Below are 18675 nucleotides of genomic sequence, written 5' to 3'. Positions count from 1 at the left end.
AATGTCTGTAAATTAAGTATATAGGAGTACCTATTTCTTTGTTAACCGCTCAACACAGAATGTGCGCACTACCTCAAATCATTTGGAGAACATATTTATATTTTATTCAGCTTTGTTCAATTGTATTCTTCATACTATTAAATAATATAAAATAATGCCACAGAATTCTAAGCAAATCTTATCTGCTAAATGAACTCGTGTAGCCCATGGCCATTTGGCAAACCACATCCGACCTAACATAAGGACAACTCAGAGTATGCTATTCTGTTCTTCTGAAATAGACTACATTTTCTTCATATCATGCTCTTTGAGAACTATCTAAAATAAATAATTGATTTATTGTGATGGTGTAGGCTATATTACATGGATTTATTCAACCTCTTAAATTGTAGATATTCCAAACGTCTGCATCAGTGGCTTGTAGGCTATGTGTGGAAGCCAGTAGATTAACCTTTTTGGGATAGGGGGCAACATATTCACTTTTGGAATGAATAGTGTGCCCAGAGTGAACTGCCTCATACTCTGCTAATGCTAATGCTAATATATGCATATTATTAGTAGTATTGGATAGAAAATACCCTGAAGTTTCTAAAACTGTTTGAATGATGTCTGTGAGTATAACAGAACTCAAATGACAGGCAAAAACCTGAGAAAAAAAATCCAAACAGGAAGTGGGAAATCTGAGGTTTGTAATTTTTGAACTCACCCCTATCGAATACACAGTGGGATATGGGTTATTTTGAACTTCCACTAGATGTCAACCGTCTTTAGAACGTTGTTTCAGGCTGCTCGTATGAAGGGGGGCCGGATGGGAGCTGTTTGACTAAGGGGTCTGCCTACAGCCTAGTTCTCAGTCACGCACTTTCACTTGAGAGGTAGCTCTCTCGTTCCATTGCTTTTCTACAGACAATGGAATTCTCTGGTTGGAACATTATTGAACTTTTATGATAAAAACATCCTAAAGATTGATTTTATACTTAGTTTGACAAGTTTCTTCGACCTGTAATATAACTTTTTGAACGTTTCGTCCGAATGGACCAGATCGCGCTTTTGGTTTTGTTTACCAAACGCCCTAACAAAAGAAGCTATTGGACATAAATGGACATAAATGATGGACATTATCGAACAAAACAAGCATTTATTGTGGAACTGCGATTCCTGGGAGTGCATTCTGATGAAGATCATCAAAGGTAAGTGAACATTTGTCATGCTACTTATGAATAATGTTGACTACCCAACATGGCGGATATTTCTCTGGCTGGTTTGGGCTCTGATCGCCGTTCTCAGATTATGCTTTTTCCGTAAAGTTTTTTTGAAATCTGACACAGCGGTTGCAATAAGGAGAAGTGTATCTAAAGTTCCATGTATAATAGTTGCATTTTCATCAACATTTATTATGAGTATTTCTGTGAATCCATGTGGCTCTCTGCAATATCACTGCATGTTTTGTAACTACTGAACGTAACACGCCAATGTAAAATAAGATTTTTGGATATAAATATGAACTTTACCGAACAAAACATACATGTATTGTGTAACATAAAGTCATATGAGTGTCATCTGATGAAGATCATCAAAGGTTAGTGATTAATTTTATCTCTATTTGTGCTTTTTGTGACTCCTCTCTATGGCTGGAAAAATGGCTGGGTTTTTCTGTGAGTTGGTGGTGACCTAGCATAATCGTCTGTGGAGCTTTCGCTGTAAAGCATTTTTGAAATCAGACACTGTGGCTGGATTAACGAGAATTTTATCTTTCAAATGGTGCCAAATACTTGTATGTTTGAGAATTTTATTTATGAGATTTCTGTTGATTTAACCAGTCCTAGACAGGTTATTTCACTTATTTCACTGTATCACAATTCCAGTGGGTCAGAAGTTTACATACACATATAATCTCCCGATGCATTTGAAAACAGTATATGCCACACTTAGAACATACAGCAAATGGCTACATAACTACACATACAGTAATAACAATTGGTGAAATTGTGAAATGTCCTATGTAAGGAAACAGTTTGTGTCAAAACAAATATGTTGCTGCTAACACCTCTAAGGCTGTGTTTACACAGGTATCCCAATTCTGATATTTTTTACACCAATTGGTCTTTAATCAGATCAGATATTTAGCCAATAATTGGGCAAAATATCAGAATTGGGCTACCTGTGTAAACGCAGCCTAATATCTCTACTATTTATTTATTCATATGCCATTCATTATGAATCCTGTATTTAGTTTTGTTTGGTTAGGATTCATCTTGTTTATCACTGTAAAATCCTATAGAATGAAACTCAATGATTTCTCTATTTTATTGAAAATAAAAACCACAAATTTCCTAAGCATTCTGACGCTTGAAGATGTTTTTAAGAATAGACTATACAGGTGGTATACTATGAAACATTTTCCAAACCCCCAAAATGCCTCGTATCCAAAAAATACTTACCAGATATAAAAACCACACCAATCTATTCAAACAGTTCAACACCATAAACACAGAAAGTAGTAAATAGCTTTAGGAAATACACATAACGATATATATATAGCTTATACTCAAGACTAGATCAACCAATATGTCTATGTGATAAACTTAGAAATAAGGTTATGGCTTTATGAACTACAGTAATAGTGCATAGTAGAGCTGGAAGACATCCCATCTATGTTAGTTGTCTTCAAAGCTGCCGTTGCTGCTGCAGTTGGAGTGGAAGCGCATGGTGCTCATAGGGTCTGACACATACCCTGAAGGAGGTAGGACACAGAGGGCAGGGGTTAGGGATGATCCACAGCCAATTCCTTTCCCAAAACACACCAACACCAGCTTTGGGGTGCATTCTACACAACTGGCTGTACTCCATTTCAAATGATGAAGTTCTATAATACCGGTATAGGATTGATGAGTATCTTCATTAATATGCTTTTTACCATTTCGATCAATAGGTGGAAACTGCATATTCCTCCTCAGTTCATCCAGAGACGGACCTTGGGAATCACGTCGTCCCTCGCTGAAAATAAATCATACATGAGCTGTTATAAGGCTGAATATAGTGATTCTGTTTACATAATCGACCTCTACTACATAATATGACAATCTGCTTCAAGTGGTTACAGACACATTTTGTATAATGATCTCTTTAAAATGAATGAAAGATTGAGGAGGCAGAGTTAGACGAGGCAGGTGTAAACACATCTCTGATGAATCTAGCATGACCCCCTGTGTAACAGCACAGGACCCAATAACCACACTCTCTCACTTCTACATCTAATATAAACAAAATGGATTAAACATTTCATTAACTGCCAGTCTGCCAGGACATTTCTAACAGGCAGAGACTTCAGCAGTAGAGAACACACACAAATCTAACTTCAGTTACTGTGTCCCTGGACACCGAATTCCTACTAGTACTGGCCTTTACACTTAACTTGGTTATGCTTAGCAATCCAGTATATAGGCCATAGAGACAGAAACAGAGACAGAGACGGAGACAAAGGTCAACATGCCCTAATAGAAAAGAGAGAAACATTTGAAACTCCTTCAGTGAAACTCTCTAACCTACTCTCTCTGTATTGTGGTCATCTATATGTGGAGAAGACTATATGATATACTAGCCTGGTCCCAGATAGGTGTGTGCTGTGTAGCCAACTTGAAAATAAAAGAGAGCTGCACACTCTGGGAGCTCAGATGCACAAAAAATGTAATATCCAACGTTTCGACAGCCAAGCTGTCTGGCTGTCGACCCGTTGGATATTACATTTTTGCATCTGAGCTCCTAGAGTGTGCGGCTCTCTTTTATTTTCAAGTATTCTACTCTGCTAGCCAGCACCTCATCTATATAGGTGTGCGTTTCTTTTTCTTCTCGATTGCTGTGTAGCCAACACCTATGGTCATTATCAACGGCAGGAAACGACCCGGTTAGTGAAGCCCTACCTCTGAGTCCAGACTGCGTAGGCACGGGCGTTGAGGGCGTACTCCAGTTCAAAGCGGGAACGGAGGGCGGCCACGTGACTTCGACCAGGACTGCCCCTCGCTAGGCAGTCAGACGAGCCAGAGGGGGACAGGGACCCACTGCTGTTACTGGAGGCTGGGGACATCAACTGTGGATCACACACATACATGTATGACATTATCATCAACAAGTGTCACATGGACAGACAAGAAAGCTAGGAATCGATGAACTTTCTGAAAATGTAAGCAGCATATGTTTATTCCCACTCTGGTGTAGATTCACATACTATAGAAAAACACCATACCTCCACATTGCATAGGCATTCCTCTAGTGTGGCCAGCACCTCAGAGAACTCAGGTCTATCCTGATTCGGAGGAGATAAAATAGGATTATTTAACCTATAAACTCTCTTCACAGAAAAAAGACACACACACACACACACACACACAGCTGTGCTTTCTCAGTCTGCCTGTCTGTGTGGTTATGCGGATCTACCCACACATGAATCGAAGGTGAACTCTACTTGAAAAGCAGGCTTTCCATCTCCTTCTTCACTGTAAGACAACAAACACAGAGCCAGATTCTACTTCACTGTAAGACAACAAACACAGAGCCAGATTCTACTTCACTGTAAGACAACAAACACAGAGCCAGATCCTACTTCACTTTAAGACAACAAACATAGAACCAGATCCTACTTTACTGTAAGACAACAAACACAGAGCCAGATCCTACTTCACTTTAAGACACCCCGGGAATGGCTGAAATGGGCTCAATGGAATACAGTAGATTGTCTTTCCATTAAATCTATCAGAACGATAAAGCTTTGTCTGGGATTTATTTTGATGCGTGTTCATCTTTTGTGGAATTGGAAAAAGTAATAATTAATACAGTTGAAATATATACAAATTAGTTCCGCTGAAATTAAAACAATTTACGAAAATGAACACTCGGATTACAGTGATATTATGTCTGATCTCGCAAACAATGAAATGTTTGTTCTGATGGGTGTAATATAGAGATGATTTTTAATCCAAGGGTATCCTGCTATTGACACTCTTGCTGAATTATGCAAGAGAAAGTGAAAACAACAGTAATTAATGAGGCAGTATAGACAGCACAGCTGAGGGCAGGTAGGGTAGACATAGAAAGTCTTTGGCAGGTTGCAGCCCTGTTCCATCCCTTTATGTAATTTTAAAAATGTTATTGTATTATTATTATTTTACCCCCTTTTTCTCCCCAATTTCGTAATATCCAATTGATAGTTACTGTCATGTCTCATCGCTACAACTCCCGTACGTGCTCGGGAGAGACGAAGGTCGAGAGACATGCGTCCTCCCGAAACACAACCCAACCAAGCCGCACTGCTTCTTAACACAGCGCGCATCCAACCCAGAAGCCAGCCGCACCAATGTGTCGGAGGAAACACTGTACACCTAGCGACTTGGTCAGCGTGCACTGTGCCCAGCCCGCCACAGGAGTCGCTAGTGCGCAATGAGACAAGGATATCCCTACTGGCCAAACCCTCCCTAACCCAGACGATGCTAGGGTAATTGTGCATCGCCCCATGGACCTCTCGGTCACGGCCGGCTGCGACAGAGCCTGGGCTCAAACCCAAAGTCTCTGGTGTCTTTATGTTAATTTATTAGTACCTAGCACTTAGCTCACATGAGCGTAGCATACTTAGCACATGAACTTAGCTCACATGAATTTAGCTCATATGTAAGTATACGTAGCACTTAGTATAGTTAGCTCATGAACTTAGCTCAAATGAACTTAGCATATGTAGCATTTAGCTCACATGAGCGTAGCATACTTAGCACATGAATTTAGTTCACATGAACTTAACTCACATGAACTTAGTTCATATGAACTTAGCTCACATAAATGTAGTGGCCTTTATGCTCTACGGAATCAAGGGACTATCTATTGTAGGAGGACACTGACCTCTGGACAGACATTCCAGCCCCTCATTAGCATGGCAGAGATGGGTTTGGGTATGGAGTAGCCAATCGGAGGCCGGATGTGGTGGTAGGCCATGTCTGCAGCTGCTGCAGCTTGATGAGGACAGGGAAAATCGAACATATATAACATGCTTGAAACAATCCAATACTGACTCATTGATTCACATTCTCCCAAACCAGATTGGTGTGTTTTTATTCATGCAGAGGTTACCAGGTTTCAGGTGGGCAAACGGGATCTCTCCAGTGAGCAGCTCCCACAGACACAGGGCATAGCTGAACATGTCGGCCTTGACAGTATAGCGTGTACACTGGGTGAATATCTCTGGGGCCATCCAGCGCAGGTTCTGTACACCAACACAAAAGTTAAATTAGCAACGCAAAACACTCTGGCTACCATGGACAAATGCTTCCTCAGTGAAGGCTTTACTCCAGGGAGCACTCGCACTCGCACTCACACTCACTAGAACGCACACACATTTAATTAACCTTGTGGGGACACATAATTTATAACCATTCAGAATCCTATTTTCCATTATCCTAACCTTAATCCCAAAACCTAACCTTAACCCTAAACCTAATGCTATTCCTACCTTAACCCTAAACCTACTAGAAATAGCATTTGACCTTGTGGGACAGATATTTGTTTGTTTACTATTCTTGTGGGGACTTCTGGTCCCCACAAGAATAGTTAAACACACACACACACACATTTATGGTATGGTGAACCAGGAAGTTGGACTAACCCCTGGCTGCTTGGTCATATTGTCCACAACCTCGGATAACAGAAATCTGGATTCTAAAGAGAAAAAAAAGGGTTTCAAGATTCTAATAATGAGGTTAGTGAGGCAGCCATTTTTATTTCAATATCAAGTCACTTCTGTGTAACAATTTAGTACCTTACTGTAATCGTTTCCCATACAAAATGTCTAAAGCAAGCATTTTGTTAGGACTGTCTTGGAGCGGTCTGAGTCGGTAGGGAGAGGGATATGTAATCTGATAAATAGCTGTTATTGGGCCTTCATGACAAATTCACTATAGGAAATGGCTACTTTACCAACTGTAATCTGTCTTCATTATATTGTATGTTTATACTGTACCAGTCAAAAGTTTGGACATCTACTCGTTCCAGGGTTTTTCTTGATTTTTACTATTTTCTACATTGTAGAATAATAGCAATGACATCAAAATTATGAAATAACACATATTGAATCATGTAGTAACCAAAAAATAAAAATATGTTTTATATTTGAGATTCTTCAAAGAGGCCAGCTTTGCACAGCTTATGACAAGTGCTATAATGTGTTATGATAGCTTTGCACACTCTTGGCGTGTGCCTTGTTAAAAGTTGATTTGAGGAATTTCTTTCCATCTTAACTCGTTTGAGCCATCAGTTGTGTTGTGACAAGGTAGGGCTGGTGTACAGAAGATAGCCCTATTTGGTAAAAGCCCAAGTCCACATTATGGCAAGAACAGCTGAAATAAGCAAAGAGAAACGACAGTCCATCATTACTTTAAGACATGAAGATCAGTTGCAAAAACCAGAAAATAAAATAAAATAAAAATTGTCACATGCGCCGAATACAACAGGTAGCCCTTACAGTGAAATGCTTACTTACAAGAAAATACCTTTTAAAAATTAAGAGATAAAAGTAACAAATAATTAAAGAGCAGCAGTAAAAAAACAATAGCTAGGTGATATACAGGGGGTACCGGTACAGAGTCAATGTGCTGGGGCACCGGTGTCGAGGTAACTGAAATAATATGTACATGTAGGTAGAGTTATTAAAGTGACTATGCATAGATAATAGCAAAGAGTAGCAGCAGCATAGAAGAGGGGGAGGGGCAATGCAAATAGTCTGGGTAGCCATTTGTACCCCTTTTCCTGTAGTCCACAATCATCTCCTTTGTCTTGATCACGTTGAGGGAGAGGTTGTTGTCCTTGCACCACACAGTCAGGTCTCTGACCTCCCAATAGGCTGTCTCATTGTCGGTGATCAGGCCTACCATTCTTGTGTCATCAGCAAAATTAATGATGGTTTTGGAGTGGTGCCTGGCCGTGCAGTCATGAGTGAACAGGGAATACAGGAGGGGACTAAGTACACACCACTGAGGGGCCCCTGTGTTGAGGATCAGTGTGTCGGATGTGTTGTTAACTACCCTTAAAATCTGGGGGCGGCCCGTCAAGAAGTCTAGGATACAGTTGCAGAGGGAGGTGTTTAGTCCCAGGGTCCTTAGCTTAGTGATGAGCTTTGAGGGCACTATGGTGTTGAACGGTGAGCTGTAGTCAATGAATAGCATTCTCATATAGGTGTTCCTATTGTCCAGGTGTGAAAGGGCAATAGAGATTGCATCATCTGTGGCTCTTTTGGGGTGGTATGCAAATTGAAGTGGGTCTAGGATTTCTTGGATAATGATGTGGATGTGAGCCATGACCAGCCTTTCAAAGCACTTCATGGCTACAGACGTGAGTGCTACAGGTCGGTAGTCATTTAGGCAGGTTAGGTGTTCTTGGGCACAGGGACTATGATGGTCTGTTTGAAACATGTTGGTATTACAGGGAGAGGTTGAAAATGTCAGTGAAGACACTTGCCAGTTGGACAGAGCATGCTTGGAGTACATGTCCTGGTAGTTCGTCTGGCCCTGTGGCCTTGTGAATGTTGACCTGTTTAAAGGTCTTCCTCTCATCGGCTGCACAGAGCGTGATCACACAGTCTTCCAGAACAGCTGATGCTCTCATGCATGCTTCAGTGTTACTTGCCTCGAAGCAAGCATAAAAGTTACTTAGCTCGTCTGGTAGGCTCGTGTCACTGGGCAGCTCGCGACTGTGCTTCCCTTTTTAATCCGTAATAATAGCCCTGACACATCCAAGGAGGATTGGAGCCGGTGTAGTACGATTCAATCTTTGTACTCTATTGAGGCTTCGCTCTTTGATGGTTCGTAGGAGGGCATAGCGGGATTTCTTATAATCTTCTGGGTTAGAGTCCCGCTACTTGAAAGTGGCAGCTCTACCCATGGCTCCTGGTTGTACGTACAGTCACTGTGGGGACGACGTTTTCAATGCACTTATTGATCAAGCGCTATGATGAAACTGGCTCTCATGAGGACCGCCACAGAAAAGGAAGACCCAGAGTTACATCTGCTGCAGAGGATAAGTTCATTTGAGTTAACTGCACCTCAGATTGCAGCACAAATAAATGCTTCATAGAGTTCAAGTAACAGACACATCTCAACATCAGCTGTTCAGAGGAGACTGCGTGAATGAGGCCTTCATTGTCTAATTGCTGCAAAGAAACCACTACTAAAGGATACCAATAATAAGACACTTGCTTGGGCCAAGAAACACAAGCAATGGACATTAGACTGGTGGAAATGTGTCCGTTGGTCTGATGAGTCCCCTTTGATCTGCATGTGTGGTTCCCACCGTGAAGCATGGAAAAGGAGGTTTGATGATGTGGAAGTGCTTTGCTGGTGACACTGTATGTGATTTATTTAGAATTCAAGGCACACTTAACCAGCATGGCGTCCACAGCATTCTGCAGCAATACACCATCCCATCTGGTTTGCGCTTATTGGTTCTTTCATGGAGTGCTGTATCAGATGACCTGGCCCCCACAATCACCTGACCTCAACCCAATGGAGATGGTTTGGGATGAGTTGGACCACAGAGTGAAGGAAAATCAGCCAAGTGCTCAGCATATGTGGGAACTCCTTCAAGACTGTTGGAAAAGCATTCCTCATGAAGCTGGTTGAGAGAATGCCAAGAGTGTGCAAAGCAGTCATCAAGGCAAAGGGTGTCTACTTTGAAGAATCTCAAATGACTTATTATTATTTAATACTTTTTTGGTTATAACATGTACAGTACATGATTCCATATGTGTTACTTCATAGTTTTGATGTCTTCACTATTATTCGGCAATGTAGAAAAGAGTAATAATAAAGACTAACCCTTGAATGAGTAGGCATGTCCAAACTTTTGACTGGTACTTTGTTGTATTTTGTTGCTTACCTCCAAAATCAGCCACCACAGCATGCCCGTCCTCATAGAGTAGAATGTTGTGACTAAAAGTAGCAAATGTCATTATTGGAAGAATAACTCAAAACACTTAATTTCACATAGTCACTATAGCTTCAATTCAACATCTACTGTATACCGCTCATTGTGCTTCATTTCTACATAGAGTAAGACCCAGTATAAATTCCCCACAAAACACACATGCACCCAGCACATCTCCCCACCCCCACACACAAAACCCCACTGACCCCCACCCTCCACCGACCTGTTGAGGTCCCTGTGGATGATGGGCTGAGTGAGGTTGTGCAGGTACTCCATGCCCTTGGCCACGTCGATGGCGATGATGAGCTTGGACTGCAGATCGATGATCCTGTCCGTTGACACATCATTACACATCATTAGAGGAACAACCCCAACACTAAGTAACAGAGATCGATGCTCCTTGGCCCTGCCAATCAATTGATACCACGGTACACAGCAGAAGATCAATAAGTCAGCTCATAGACTGTTAGACTTTATCTAAATGCAGAGTAACACTTATTATAAACTGGGTGGATTGAGCCCTGAATGCCGATTGGTTGACAGCCGTGGTATATCAGACAGTATACCACAGGTATGACAAAACATGTATCAGAGTAACACTTAGTATAGATCAATGATGATAGGTTGGAGAAACGGATGTGAAGACACTACCAAGAAATAAGACATTAAACCGTTCACAACAATTGTTTTACAGCCACAATCTGCACGTTTTCAAGTAGACAAATTTCCATAAAAAATACTGGATGATGGATCGACAACAGCATTGAACATTATACTTACATACCAATTAAAAAGTTTAAGTAACGCTTTAATGTAGATGTTCTTATGAATAATGCCTTTATAACAACTATATAACACATTATAACATTCATAAACTGTCATAAGTATTTTGAAATAGTTATGAGTAACGGCATGAGATGTTATAAAACCGGTTATAATGACCTTCTATAACATCTCATGTCATTACTAATGAATATTTAAAACGACTTATTACTGCTTACAACAAGTGTTATAATGTGTTATATAAACTCAGCAAAAAAAGAAACGTCCCCTTTTCAGGACCCTGTCTTTAAAAGACAATTCGTAAAAATCCAAATAACTTCACAGATCTTCATTGTAAATGGTTTAAACACTGTTTCCCATACTTGTTCAATGAACCATAAATAATTAATGAACATGCACCTGTGGAACGGTTATTAAGACACTAACAGCTTACAGACGGTAGGCAATTAAGGTCACAGTTATGAAAACTTATAACACTCAAGAGGCCTTTCTACTGACTCTGATAAACACCAAAAGAAAGATGCCCAGGGTCCCTGCTCATCTGCGTGAACGTGCCTTGGGCATGCAACAAAGAGGTGTCATGATGTGGCCCTTTCTGGGTATAGATTGTGGCTTCCCCCTCTCTCACTCTCTCCTACACCCAGGTTCTGTTATCTCAGGTCATAAATTCCTGGCAAAAGGTTGAGAGAGGCTGAACTGAGGGCTTGAAGGCCTGTTGGAAGACAGGTCCTCACCAGACATCCCCGGCAACAACGTCGCCTATGGGCACAAACCCATGGTCGCTGGACCAGACAGGACTGGCAAAAACTGCTATTTTCTGATGAGTCGAGGTTTTGTCTCACCAGCGGTGATGGTCGGATTCACGTTTATCGTCAAAGGAATGAGCGTTACACCGAGGCCTGTACTCTGGAGCGGGATCCATTTGAAGGTGTAGTGTCCGTCATGGTCTGGGGTGGTGTGTCACTGCATCATCGGACTGAGTTTGTTGACATTGCAGGCAAACTCAATGCTGTGCGTTACAGGGAAGACATCCTCCTCCCTCATGTGGTATCCTTCCTGCAGGCTCAACCTGACACGACCCTCCAGCATGACAATGCCACCAGCCATACTGCTCGTTCTGTGCGGGATTTCCTGCAAGACAGGAATGTCAGTGTTCTTGCATGGCCAGCGAAGAGCCCGGATCTCAATCCCATTGAGCATATCTGGGACCTGTTGGATCGGAGGGTGAGGGCTAAGGCCATTCCCCCCAGAAATGTCCGGGAACTTGCAGGTGCCTTGGTGGAATAGTGGGGTAACATCTCACAGCAACTGGCAAATCTGGAACAGTGCATGTATATTCATTGTCTTTCTTTTCCTTATACAGAACCCCTACACCCCCTCACACCCCATCTCCCCACGACCTGAGCTCGAGAGTCTAGGGGGTACCATATATCTGCCTCTCAAACTCTCTGCCTCTCAAACTCTACCTATTCCAACCTTTCATCCCCATGTGCATCCCCATGTTCATCTTCCTGTGTTTAAATAAAGTTCCTGTGTGTTAACTGTTGGGCTGCTTTATTCCCCTGTAACCGTGTCAGTGAGTCACAGACCAGTAAGATACGTAGTGCCGGGACAGAGAAAGGGGAAGTGAGAGAAAAAATGCCGTAAAAATAAACTGATCTGCCCCTACGCCTCTCAATGTGTCTAAACAACAGATCCGTAAGAGATCGCACATTATGTGCAAGATATAAAAATGAGATGCAAAAGATATATAGATGCACACAGATACAACACAGCTTGCACGAAAAGCAGTGGAAGAACTGCCAGTCTTCATTCAATTGGATGACCACCAAATTCATGTCTCATTATGTAGAGCAGAATTATACAACTGAACAGCTGAATTGAGGTTCCTAGACCTAGGGAGTAACAAGAACAACAAGAAGTAACAAAAATCTCTCAGATAACAGAGAACAGTTTCTTTGGCCTGCAAAGCTTAGAGACTTTAACACTGTTCAATAAATCCATCATGCAAACTGCAGCATTTGCATTCATCCACCTCACTTCGCTGACAACCATAGATTCAGGGTACATTTACTATCCATCCAGCCAGTGGGAGAAACGTGAGTGTGAATCTGACGCACATATTCGGTCGAGTCTTCCCTCAAGCGCTGACTAACATGATTATAAGCTCCTGGTGTCCTCTCAACATCACCGTCGGCAGCAACAGCACCCCAAAACCAGGCTTCACCCTGCAGCTCTTCACTCCATTGAATGTGATATTCCAGGACTGCTGGAGACAAAGGAATTCGCAGGTTGGAACATTATTGATGTTTTATGTTAAAAAATCCTAACGATTGATTCCATACAGTGTTTGACATGTTTCTAAAGGACTGTAACAGAACTTTTCGAGTTTTTGTCTGGATGAAGTGCCTGCGCCTCATGAAGATGGATTACTGGGCTGAACACGCTAACAAGTGGCTATTTGGACATAAATGATGGAACTTTATGGAACAAATCAGTCATTTATTGTCGAACTGGGAATCCTGGGAGTGCCTTCTGATGAAGATCATCAAAGGTAAGTGAATATTTATGGTGTTGTTTCTAACTTTGTTGATTCCAAAATGGCCGCTATTCCTCTGGCTGTTTTGGGTTCTGAGCGCCGTTCTCAGATTATGCTTTTTCCGTAAAGGTTTTTTGAAATCTGACACAGCGGTTGCATTAAGGAGAAGTCTATCTTTAATTCTGTGAATAACACTAGTATCTTTTATCAATGTTTATTATGAGTATTTCTGCAAAATCACTGGATGTTTTGGAATCAAAACATTACTGCACGTAAGGCGCCAATGTAAACTGAGATTTTTGGATATAAATATGCACATTATCGAACAAAACATACATGTATTGTGTAACATGATGTCCTATGAGTGTCATCTGATGAAGATCATCAAAGGTTAGTGATTCATTGTATCTATATTTCTGCTTTTTGTGACTCCTATCTTTGGCTGGAAAAATGTCTGTGTTTTTTCGACTTGGCGGTGATCTAACATAATCATATGTTGTGCTTTAGCTGTAAAGCATTTTTGAAATCGGACACGATGGGTAGATTAACAAGATGTTTATCTTTCATTTGCTGTATTGGACTTGTTAATATGTGAAAGTTAGTTATTTCAAAAAAATATTTTTGAATTTGGTGCGCTGCCTTTTCAGCAGAATGTTGTCGAGGCGGAACCCCTGCGCTTGAAAGGTTAACAGTCAGTTAATCAAATAAGAGAGATCGGTTCCCAATTTAGCCTATAGAGTGCAGTGTCGTAAGTTACAGTATGTAAATGTTTAGCTAATGTGGAGAAACTAGTAGGCTATAGTTGTTAGTGTTCGGGAAGTTAACATTCAGCAATTTGAAATCCATTAACTCAGTTAGATTTTCATAACAATTGTTATTATCAGTCTGTTAACGTTACTCAAATGATTACCACAATTTGCAGATAGCCTGTTTGCTATCGTAAAGGTGTAAAAAATTATAGCTAGCTAAGTTACTTACTGCAGAGTAGGGCTAGCCATGATCTAACTAATAATTTATGCTGGTAGTTGATTTTAAGGTACAGTCATGATAATGGGGATTTGTAATTAAGGTTGAGATTGGACTAAAATGTGGGTAATTGGATGCTTAGATGTAACCATAAACTGTCTTATTCTTTCATAGGGTCAATTAAACATGAAAAGAAAGGGAGAGATATCAGACTTATTTTTAAAGAAGCACAAACAGGCAGATCAGGTGCAAACAGACCCCAGACCTTGCATCACCACTGAACCCCAGAGCAGCTCCTACCTGAGGCTAGTCAGAGTCCGTGTGGTCAGACTTCACAAGGACCCAGTCTACCACCACCAGGTCAGAGCAGCTCCCTACCTGAGGCTAGTCAGAGTCAGTGTGGTCAGACTTCACAAGGACCCAGTCTTCCACCACCAGGTCAGAGCAGCTCCCTACCTGAGGCTAGTCAGAGTCAGTGTGTCAGACTTCACAAGGACCCAGTCTACCACCAGGTCAGAGCAGCTCCCTACCTGAGGCTAGTCAGAGTCAGTGTGGTCAGACTTCGCAAGGACCCAGTCTACCACCAGGTCAGAGCATCTACCATGCAGTCAGTCACACGCCCTATTCAGAATTTAAGTTTAGCTTCAGCTTGTACTAGCTGATTTTGACAGATTAAGCCTCACTTTAAAATGTTGGTTGTTGATTCATATGTGTTCGTGTTTTGATGGCTGCCTCATTTGTATTGTGATTTATACACTAATGGTTCTTGTGTTATTTTAATGTAATAGGTGTATCAAGGGATGACACAGAGACCTCTGGCTCTGAGCAAGACAGTGAGCCAGAGCTGCCAAGAGATGTCATCGAGCCCCTCCCAACTGCATCAAGCACCAGATATGCTGTTCCAAAAGGACCCAATGGTAGACCAGGCCTATACTTTCAACTACACATGTTAGTTAGCAGCTGTTAGTATCTAATCTTGTGGACCCCTTAATTATACATTTCCATAGAGATATGCCACATTATTTAACGTGTATTTCAGACACTTCAAGATCCAGAAAAGAGGGTCCTGTACAGCCGTGTTTGAACATTTTTCCCAGAACTCAGCATGGTACTAGGAAAAGGGATTTCAGCTCCTGGTCTAAGGACGATTCATGGCTTGAATATTCTGGAAATCAAGATTCGACTTATTGTTTCACCTGTAGGCATTTTTCTCTGCCCAATACACCTGAATCTGCCTTCACATCGCAGTCAGGTTTTTGTAACTGGAAAAAGGCACTGTTTAAAGATTCTGGGTTTAAGCTCTATTCGAAGGCAGAGCATCACATCAATGCTATGTATGCTTGGAATCAGCATAAAAAGGCTATTGACAGCAACTCAATGTGTTACGTCCGTCGTCAGAATGAGACCAAAACGCAGCGTGGTAAATGTACATCTTCTTTATTTAAAATGAAGACCAAAGAACAACAAACGATAACCGACCGTAAAGTTCTGCAGGGCTACACAGCTACTGTGCAAAAACAAGATCCCACAAACTCAGGTGGAAAACAGGCTTCCTAAGTATGATTCCCAATCAGAGACAACGATAGACAGCTGCCTCTGATTGGGAACCATACCCGGCCAAAAAAGAAATAGAAAACTAGAATGCCCACCTAAATCACACCCTGACCTAACCAAATAGAGAAATTAACAGGCTCTCTAAGGTCAGGGCGTGACACAATGTTAGATGTCATTAATGAGGACCGGAAAAAGAAAGTGGAGGAAAACTGTACTTACATTAAAACAATTGCAGATGTGCTCCTATTAACTGCCACTCAAAATATAGAGGGCATAGAGAGTCTAATGACTCTCACAACAAGTATTTTTTTTACAATCTTAGAAGAAATAGCAAAGCATGACCCTCTCGTAGAGAGAAAAAGATTAATGCAATTGGCAATGTTAAGTACACAAGCCACCAAATCCAGAACAAAGTTCTTGAGGGCTTTGCTGACATGGTACAAAGTGAAATAATAAGAGAAGTAAAAGAAAGTGAAGTTTTTTTTGTAGTTACAGATGAAACCAAAGATTTAAAGAAAAAATAACAAATGTCTTTAGTTGTGAGGTACTATTACAACGAGGCCATCCGCGAAAGCGTTTCACATTTTCAGTCAGCTGACAGCTTAGATGCAGCAGGTCTCACAAAAATGATAATTGATTGCCTTGAAAAACATGGTCTGGACAACAAAAATCATCTGGTGGGGCAAGGCTATGACGGTGCATCCGTAATGAGCGGAGAGCATTCTGGATTGTCTGCACGGACTTAAAAAAGTACAAGATTTGCATTTTATGTGCACTCTAATGCACATTGTTTCAATTTGGTTCTTGTCAAGGCTGTAAAATCAGTGCCTGAGGCAGTTAACTTTCCTGCAGAAGCTTTATAACTTTGTATCTGGCTCAGATGTTCATCTCAAGTGGCTTGCAGTTCAGAAAGAGCTGTATCCACAGCAGCAGCCCAGGGAACTATGGAGACTTACGGATGTGAGGTGGGCCTGCAGATACATGGCATGCAGTAATCTGAGGGACAGGCTTCCTGCAGTTCTGAGAGTGCTACATGATATCACACTTGGAAATAGTGGTGATAGATCAGTTGAGGCAAGGAGCCTTCTTTCTCAGATTTACATTTCATAGGGCTTTTGATTACCTTTTGTAAAGTGCTTGGTGATGCCAAATGTCTTTTTGACATGCTCCAATCAAGCTCTCTTGACCGAGCAAGGGCTGTGGATCTAGTAGGTGCCCTTACAGACACATTACAGGACTACAGAAGTGAGGGTTACTTTGGAGAACTATGGAAAGAGGTTGAATAGATTGCAGAGCACTGCAAAATTAGTGTACAAACAGTGTGTTAAAAGACAGCCTAAAACAAGCTTAAGATTTCACGACTCACTGATGATGAGCACTGTAGGACGGAACAATAGTGACCAAAGTGATGGTGAGAGCTTCCAAAGAGCTATCTTTTATCAGGTGCTTGACAGTCTCACAGCGGAGCTGCAGAGGTGTTTTTCAAAGAAGAATTGCGAGATAATGCAAGGGGTCCAGTCTCTCAACCGAAAGAGGACAACATTCTTGAATGAGGAGCCTCTGTTTGCTTTTGCTCAGACCTCTGAGTCAGATTTAGAGGACCTCAAACATGAGGTTCATCAAACCAAGCGGCTTCTTGATAGGAGAGAGAAAGGAGGAAGGGACAGATCGTCTACTCTCCTAGACTTGGTTGTGTTTCTAGAACCTTATAAAGAGGTCTTCCATGAGCTATTTCGACTTTGTTAGATTTCTGTTGATACACCAGTCAGCAGTGCTTCTTGTGAGAGAAGCTTCTCAGCTTTAAAACTGATTAAAATCCACCTTAGGACAACAATGGTTGATGACAGTTTAAGTCACCTCTGAACTCTCAGTGCTGTGTCAAGGAGGGGACGCTCCCCCAACATGGATGAGTTTGTGAAACATTTTGCCAGTTCTCACCAGAACCGCAGAACTTTGCTGTTTTAAATCTACCTAGGATCATTTGGCACTTAGGCACTCCCTCTGGTCATGATTAAAACCTGCACTGTGTACTAGCTAGTACACTGACATTCTAAAATGATAAATCCAAAGGATATCATGTCACACAAATTGAATTTGGTCTGGATTAGGCTAATTCCAAAAAACGTATTTGCTATTAGTTTACATAATATATATGAGCATAAATATGATACTGTAAGTTTGTAATATTGATGGGCACCAAAATGATTTTTATTTTTCAAGTCCATTTCTGCTGGTATGTCAAATTGCAGTGTGTTTTTCTGAAAAATGTACTTATTTTTAAAAATAAACTATGCAGTTTATGTAACACACAAATGCTATCTTATCTCCTTGGTGCTTGAGCTTTATTTTCTGAAAATATGTTGATGTTCAACACACAGATGATATATTCATAATCAGTACCTTTTTCCATAAAGGTAGAGTGAACGAAGATGGAATCTCGACGTAATTTATAACGTCGTACACAACCTAGGGTATCCATCAAACAAATGGTTGGGGTTAATGTGACGTAGTAAAGTCATTTGAATATGTTGCATGAGAAAACATCTGCTTTTATTGAAAAGTGCAAGATCTATTTCCTGATCAATGAATGTCGATTTAACTGGTTGACTGCTAATCTATTCCTTTTGCGCATGTGAGAATCTCTGCGGAGAACCCCGTGGACCTGTAAGGCAATTTTCTGGGAATTGTGTCATTATTATGTGCATGATGTTATGACTACAAACCATTGTAATTGGGTTATTTACGGGATTTCTTCGTCATTTCAATAGCATTGCATCTATGGTATTGACTAATATCTGGGTTTCTACTATTGGTATGCTTTGCCAAGACAGATCCTGCCGCCAGTGTTTGTTTAAGATATAAACTGAACATTTTAG

At 41.1% G+C, this 18675-nt stretch overlaps 1 protein-coding gene across 2 annotated transcripts in view; it reads right to left on the bottom strand.

The window, feature by feature from the left end:
* Positions 1–1775: 1775 nt before the first annotated feature.
* tnni3k (TNNI3 interacting kinase) overlaps positions 1776–18675 on the bottom strand; it is a 62908-nt gene continuing 46008 nt past the window's right edge. Inside the window, exons 17-25 of one of the 2 annotated variants that reach the window (XM_021622505.3) lie at positions 10181–10285; positions 9910–9962; positions 6647–6699; positions 6115–6247; positions 5887–5996; positions 4244–4303; positions 3921–4087; positions 2918–2997; positions 1776–2734 (exon numbers count right to left, since the gene is read on the bottom strand). In XM_021622505.3, coding sequence (XP_021478180.1) covers positions 2658–2734; positions 2918–2997; positions 3921–4087; positions 4244–4303; positions 5887–5996; positions 6115–6247; positions 6647–6699; positions 9910–9962; positions 10181–10285 — 838 coding nt within the window. In that variant the 3' untranslated portion in view covers positions 1776–2657. The remainder of the gene's footprint in view (positions 2735–2917; positions 2998–3920; positions 4088–4243; positions 4304–5886; positions 5997–6114; positions 6248–6646; positions 6700–9909; positions 9963–10180; positions 10286–18675) is intronic. The other variant, XM_021622570.3, reaches the window with a different exon arrangement.

The sequence above is a fragment of the Oncorhynchus mykiss genome, chromosome 1 (assembly GCF_057628025.1).
Source record: "Oncorhynchus mykiss isolate SJ-2025 chromosome 1, ASM5762802v1, whole genome shotgun sequence".
Lineage (NCBI taxonomy): Eukaryota > Metazoa > Chordata > Actinopteri > Salmoniformes > Salmonidae > Oncorhynchus > Oncorhynchus mykiss.
The sequence above is the reverse complement of the archived record's forward strand: the minus strand, read 5'-3'. Positions and strand labels throughout refer to the sequence as shown.